The following is a 7014-nucleotide window of genomic DNA, read 5'->3' on the forward strand; positions in this document are numbered from 1 at the left end:
AGTGTGTATTGCAGGGATGTGGGACTCCAACTCCGTCAGGCCCCAGACAGCAAGGGCAGTAGTGAGGCATGCTGGGAGTCATAGTCCAATACCTGTAGAGTCACATGTTCCACACTCTGCTGCACTATGAAGGCAGCCTTAGTCTTTGCCAGTCATGCATGTTCAGAACTCCCACTATAGTTATTAAAAAACAAAATCAAATCCTGAGAATTTCCCATACATTTTTAATTCAGAGCTTCAGTGAAACTGATCTTATAAAAGTCCTGTAATCATATGGTCCAGTTTCTTGTCTTTGGATAATTTATATGATGCACGTACATCATAGACAAGGAATTTCACAAAGAAGCCACGTATGTACAAAAGCACTCACAGACATAAGTGCTTGGTGGGAAAAATGTTAATTTATTATGTAAGGTACTGCTTTTTTCTTTCTATTCAACCGTTTTGTTTTGTTTTATTTTAAAGAGAAACAAAGGGGCCATCCATAACAGAAGGTGAAATGTTGATTTATATAATTATCGTTAGCAAGATTCATTATAGCTTTCTGCAGTGGTGAGCACTAAATAATAGAATGTGAAATTAACTCTTCTTCACCCAAATACTAATTCTCCTTATCCTCAGCCAGTGCTTTTGTGGAGCTGTAGCTTTTATTCGAAGGCATTCAATGTCACCTTTATTAGCCTGATCTTCCATTTCAAAAAATCCAGACTTAAAATCCCCAATTCGTATAAAGGATAGGCATGTTTGACGTTCATTTAAGTGGACTTTGAGCCTGCCCTTTTCTACAAAACCATTATGAAGAATGTCTGTGCGATGTTCGGCTGACCCTGTGTAAATATGAATCTTCTGGGGAATAATTGGGTTGTCAAAAACAATGGTGAAGTAGCTTTCTGCTGTCACATTCATACCCCAAAAGACACCCCTTCCAGGGGGACACACATTGGCCGGTATGTAATTTCCATATATTTGCATGTTTGTGAAACAGGAAGCAGTAAGGGCATCGCCCAAACTTCCAATGTCTTCATAAAACTCTGAATCTGTGTGTTGTACTTCCAGCTCGTGAAATGAAGAAATTCTCCCTACATGCTGGAAGAGAGAAGGCCAATAGAAAATAGTTTCTCCTTGCATTTTGGTTTTATGAAAATATGTCATAAGCCAGTCTGCGGGAATAACATCATAAAACATCAAGAGAAACCGAGCTAGTTTGGTGAGATCAGAGCTATGATAGAGCTTCCCTATGTAGCCTAGCCTTGAAAATGCTATTGTGGTCCAGGATTCCTCCATCGTCCTTACATAGCTTTGTATAATGGACACAAAACCAGTGGCACAGGCAGTGTCATCCTCTAGCATCAAATAGTACTGAGAGAGATTGGCACAAAAGTTAACTAAATAAGCATAATCTACGTTCTGTTTGGATTTATATTTGATGTTTTTGCCCCAGAGATCTACTTTCAGATTGTGCACAGGAGGGTAGTTTTCTAGAGAGCTTTGTATGACAAGCAGCCTTCCTGCTTTCACATGCGCACTAAACTGAGCCTTCATCTCCTCAGCGTTTTCCTCGTTCAGTTTAGAATCGTTATTGGCTAGGTATATAACTACGGTGATCAGATTTAATTCTTCTTGGCGGCAGTGACTGAAAATGGAATCAATGGTCTTCAGCAAAAGGTGTTCCTTCTTTTTGTGGAAAGCAGAGATTCCAATGGTCAAGAATCCTAGAACAAGTAAAGACTATAAGAATATTGAGCATTTGTACAGCATTTTGTATATTCAAAGCACCGGGTGCATTATTTGAATATCACAACAATCTTGTCAAAATAAAAAAATTCCTTCCAGTAGCACCTTAAAGACCAACTAAGTTAGTTCTTGGTATGAGCTTTCGTGTGCATGCACACTTCTTCAGATATGCATGCACACGAAAGCTCATACCAAGAACTAACTTAGTTGGTCTTTAAGGTGCTACTGGAAGGAATTTTTTTATTTTGACTACGGCAGACCAACACGGCTACCTATCTGTAACAACAAGCTTGTGGCTTTCTTATTATTCATGTCAGCTCCCCATCTGCAATATGGGCAGGGCTTTTTTCCCAGCTAGAACTCACTGAAACTCAGTTCCTGCACCTCTTAGGTGGGCACCATTGCCATTCTAAGAGAACAAGAGAGGCATTCACTGAGAGTTCCAGCACCTCTTTTTCTAGAAAAATAGCACTGAATATGGAGGTGAGAGTGTAAGCTCAATCTACAGCAGCATGGGTCAAACTCTGCTTGTGCAACAATCCTTTCCTGGCTGTCTTCTTTCCCACTGCCCCTCCCCAAAAAGCTGGTCCTGGGGGTGTAGTTGGGGCTGCTGCAAATGAGCAGTAGTGTCCTTGGGTCTACAGTTATGCCTGTGAGTTCATGGCAGAGACTCCTTCACGACTCAGCCTTCTGGCAACTGTGAAAGACCAGCCCTCCTGTCCATAAGAGGCACGCCAAGATCCTGCGTTTCATCCTCTCCTGACCAATTAACACATGCCTTTCTCATGGTTACCTCTTTCCAAAGCAAACAGGTGGTTGCTGGGGTGAAAACTCAGTGTGGCAGATCATGGGCGTGATTGGCTTATTTCTGCTGACTTTGCTAGAACATACTTCAGTAACCACAAGCTATGTCTTAAAGGCCTGTTGACCATTTAGATCCCTGACCACTGGCTGGGGTTGAAGGGAGTTGGAATCTAACAACATCTGGAGAACCGCTGGTAAGCCACCCCTGATATACAGTGTGTTCAGGGCTAACAGTGAGATGAGCGCCGCAATCTCAGAGTCGTCCATGACTGGACCTAATGGTCAGGGGTCCCTTTACCTTTTTACCAGGTGGATGATGGGAAAGTTATTTATTTTTACATTATTTCCCTCCACAAACCATTAAGGTTTCAATTCCCCTCATAGTTACTTACTCTTTACTGAAGGAGGTGATCCCAAGAGATATTTATACTGAATAGGTAAGGGACCTGTAGCACTTTCCATTACATTGAAATCTGGATTGTTCTTCAATATAATATTTTCTGAGTTGATTGTCTCCATTCTATCTGTATCCTTAAATATAACAACAGTAGACTGTTTTTTATATCAGCTGTGAGGCTTCCTTTCTTATAACTCCATCACTGTGTGAATCCTATGTTATATTATTATGCAGAATTCTATACCCTACAAGATGGCATGTCCCATTCCTCAGAAATTCTGCAACTAAGCCCAATATGCAGCATTCCTTCATCTGCTTTACCCTGTCTTGCATTTTAGATATTAAACCCCTGAAGGCAGGGTTATGTTCTCTTGCAAATTACAAAGCTCCATGCACTCTGGTAGCACTATAATAAAATATAGAAATAAATGGTATAGTTCTGAACAATGGGCTGAATCCATATATGCCCATGCAGATGAACTAGTAATGCATCCCGTAATTTGATGTACACACACATTGCAGACACAGCTATTAGCTTTCCACAGGGCTTAGCTTATTGTCCAAGGACTTGGGAAGGAATAGACTGTCAGGTAACCAGAATGTACGGCATGCAAGGACTTTGATAATCAATAATATCACATTGAACTTGGCATATCAGCTGAGGGCAAGTGCTCAGGAAGAGGGGAGGAGTCCACAGAGTTCCATAACCAGGTGTCACCATGGGAAAGACTTTCTTACCCATCTCCACATAATTCACCACTTCCACTGATGGAGCACTGAATATACTTTCAAGAAATTTCAGTTCTCAGCCAAGAATATACAGTGGTATCTCAGGTTAAGGACTTAATTCATTCTGAAGGTCCGTTCTTAACCTGAAACTGTTCTTAACCTGAGGTACCACTTTAGCTAATGGGGCCCCCTGCTGCTGCCACGCTGCCGCCATGCAATTTCTGTTCTCATCCTGAAGCAAAGTTCTTAACCCAAGGTAATATTTTTGGGTTAGCAGAGTCTGTAACCTGAAGCGTCTGTAACCTGAAGCGTCTGTAACCCGAGGTACCACTGTACAGGGAAAGGTGCTTCCATAAGTATCCAGCCAAATCTGTTCAGGGCTTTTTCCTCACCTCCTCTGGAGATGCATCATCACATAAATGTTGTGTGATGTGCAAATAACCTTATGGGGAAATCCTACCGATAACTCTTTGTCACCTACCTTTAATCCAGATTCTTCCCATTTGGGACAATTGCATGTTTCCTTGCTTTGTTTCCAAATAATAGCATACAATACAATGGAGAGTCCAAAGAAAAAGCATAACCTAGAAAAGTTCCCCCAGTAGCAGGCTAGTGACTTCTTCAGGCTCCTGTGCACCATTGCCATTTCCCACCAAGGGCCTGTTTAAATGGAAACGGCCAGTCTTAATACTCTTGCTACAGCAAGAAAAGGTTCTGAAATGGAAATGAAAATTATTTTGTTTCAATATATGCGCATTTTTTTAAAAAATGTGTTCACACTGAGCAAATGTTTTAGAAGCAAAGTGATACAAAATTCCTTTTTGTTAAATCTGGGTATACAGTGATATTATGATCACAAAAATGCTAATCATTTAGAAACATTGCAAAATCAGCTTCTCCCTTGGGTGTGGAGTGCAAGTCTGCTCAGGATTTTAGGCCAAATTTAGACCTTATGTAAGAACATTGCATTGGGGTTCCTGCAGATTGCTGGAAAGAATATCCACACTGGTTACAGAGGAGAAAAAAGAACTCCTGTCAACAGGTTTGCATAGAGATGTTGCTGAGTTCCTTAATCCCTTACCTTGGAATATGAACCTCGGTGACTCACCCTGCTTACTTTAAATATAAGATGAGCATTAAAACCCTCTGAGCTCTTTTCTGGCTTGAGTTTTATGAAGACCAGAGAAGAACTGAAGTAGTCTCTACTAGCCAGCTATCCCCACGCATGCTGGTATCCAGCGCCTCGTCCCCCCACCCTACAATTCCCCTTAATGTTTTTTATACAGTAAAGTATGTTCGTCCTTTTAAGGAAACACAACAGGGCTTACCGAGTGACTCAGCTCACTAAGTACTTGTGCAGCAACGACTGTGCAGGAACAGAGAGGGTGTAAAACAATTGTTCTCCTCCTTATGAAGCTTTGGGTCAGTGGCATCCTTCAGGGTCTGGTCTGGTCTGGTGGGGCCCAACTGCAATTCCTTCTCTCTCTTCCCAGAAGCCTCCAACTGCTACAGAACCTGTCAGCCAGTCAATAGAACTAGAACCTTCTCCTACGATCCTCTCCCACCACTGCCTTTGGATGGGCCGTTGTACCTCAACACCATGTGATAAGGTAGCTCATACGAGTTTATCTATGACCTATATGAGATACCTGTTGTCCAAATATTTTCTCCATTCCAATTGTTTTTTAAACAGGAACGTTATTTCCCTCACATACTTCTAGAACTCCTATTTCTGCAGTATTGTGCAAAGCACAGGGCCTTCTATTGAGCTATGGACCTCCCCCCATACAGGGGTGAATAACTGCAGGTCCAGGGAACAAACACCAGCCCTTCAGAGTCTCCCCAGGCCACAGCCCTCACTGACTCCGCTGGGCTCTGTCTCTGAGCTCTGGCAAAGACTCTTCCTTACCTGGATGGAGGTGGGGGGGGGAGAGAGAGAGAGACAGAGAGAGACAGAGAGAGACAGAGAGAGAGAGCACCAATTGCTGTACAATGAAAAGAGTTTCATCTGATCCTCTGCTCAATTTTGCCTCTAGTCCCACCTACCGCTGGCAGGCAGCCTCAGAAACAAATGTGTCTCTTGGTCTGAAAAAGGTTCCTCATTCCTGTCACAATATGCACATAATAGTGAAGGCTGAAAGCTTACCTTCCAATGCTCTGCAGCCCAAACGTGGGACACCATCTTCTGGGTCCGAAATCCCATGTGAATCGTGTGACCCATGTGAGATCAAGGACCTGGAAAAATGCTTTTTGGGGCACGGTGCCCAAAAGCATGCATTCTGGGGTGCCATGTGAAATCGCAGAGCCAGAAAAAAAGTGGTGTTTTTTTCTGAGTGAAATCTTGGCCCCAAATCACATGAGAGCAACATGCCCTAAATGGCCGCCATGCTCTCACAGAAAAAAGAGATGTCCTGGTTTCTCCAGGGCAGTTGACAGGTATGTGAAAGTGCTTGTATTCAGCTGTTGGTGGGATTCAACGAAGGGGTTGCAGGCATGGAACAAGGTTTGTTCGCAGATAAGCAAATGGACAGTTTCTTGGACATAAGAGCCACTCACCCACAGGGCCCCTAGCTTATCACGATTGGCTGCTGCTACCTTGTATGTGTACAGTATAGTCACTTCAGCCCCGATAGTGCATTCCATGTACACCTGCAGACACACGTACACTTGTAATCCTCGATATGCAAAGAGGAAACAGCACTTAAGCCTTACCAGTTGTATGTTGCCAGGTAAAGGACCTCTAAAAAGGACGACTACAGACCTGCCCTTTTCACTCACAGCACTCTCCCACAGCAAGTCTCCATCCCTGTAGCATGCAGACTGTGGACATAAGACCTGTTCCTGGAAACATTTTAAACATTTTTTAAAAAAGTTAATCTGTGTATGTCCATCAGCGCCAAAGGTCATTTGTGCTAACAAGTCTCCAGTGAGGCCTTTCCACTTCACCCAAATGCCAAGTCAGTAAATCAAGCCTAATAAGGATGTTTTGTGTTGCCCCTTCTGGTATCCGAAAAATAAGTGTGTGTGTGTGTGTGTGTGTGTGTGTGTGTGTGTGTGTGTGTGTAAGAGGACATCTCCAATTCCTCAGGTTCCAACTAAAGAGCTTGTAAGCAGTTGCCAGCCGATGACAGCTAATAAGCCAAACTCAGATGCTGAATGCACAGGTCTAGCCCAACACCCCTGCTGAGTCGACAATCTGGAATTTGGCTTCACTGCCTGTGGCTTTCAAGGATTTCGACAGATGCAGCACATTGATTTAATGTTTAAAAGGGACCCCTGCTGCGGCTTCTGCAGCTTGCTCTATTGCCTTGGGAGTTAGGCGGCAACATAACACACAATAGGAGTGATGC

At 43.1% G+C, this 7014-nt stretch overlaps 1 protein-coding gene across 2 annotated transcripts; it reads right to left on the minus strand.

Annotated features, from left to right (window-relative positions):
• Positions 1-382: 382 nt before the first annotated feature.
• On the minus strand, positions 383-5190 carry LOC309515982 (alpha-1,3-mannosyl-glycoprotein 4-beta-N-acetylglucosaminyltransferase C-like). Of its 2 annotated transcripts, none has more exons than XM_082194367.1 (4): positions 4993-5190; positions 4146-4324; positions 2931-3069; positions 383-1712 (listed from the first exon to the last, which is right to left on the minus strand). In XM_082194367.1, the coding sequence occupies exons 2-4, from the start codon at positions 4308-4310 to the stop codon at positions 580-582; spliced, it is 1437 nt and encodes a 478-aa protein (XP_082050493.1). In that variant the 5' UTR covers positions 4311-4324; positions 4993-5190; the 3' UTR covers positions 383-579. The 2 variants fall into 2 exon arrangements, with proteins under 2 accessions (XP_082050493.1, XP_082050492.1); XM_082194366.1 differs by having other exon boundaries at positions 4146-4378; positions 4993-5189.
• Between the last annotated feature and the right edge of the window lie 1824 nt (positions 5191-7014).

Source organism: Podarcis vaucheri (assembly GCF_965113315.1).
Source record: "Podarcis vaucheri genome assembly, chromosome: 1".
In the NCBI taxonomy this organism is placed as follows: Eukaryota; Metazoa; Chordata; class Lepidosauria; order Squamata; family Lacertidae; genus Podarcis; species Podarcis vaucheri.

What these genes read in the sequence shown, in the direction of transcription:
- LOC309515982 (XM_082194367.1), bottom strand. Translation starts at nt 4,310, where the DNA reads ATGGCAATGGTGCACAGGAGCCTGAAGAAGTCACTAGCCTGCTACTGG. An exon ending in GGGAAGAATCTGGATTAAAG is followed by an intron (nt 3,070 to 4,145) that starts GTAGGTGACAAA and finishes GTTATATTTAAG; the next exon opens with GATACAGATAGAATGGAGAC. An exon ending in ATCACCTCCTTCAGTAAAGA is followed by an intron (nt 1,713 to 2,930) that starts GTAAGTAACTAT and finishes TACTTGTTCTAG; the next exon opens with GATTCTTGACCATTGGAATC.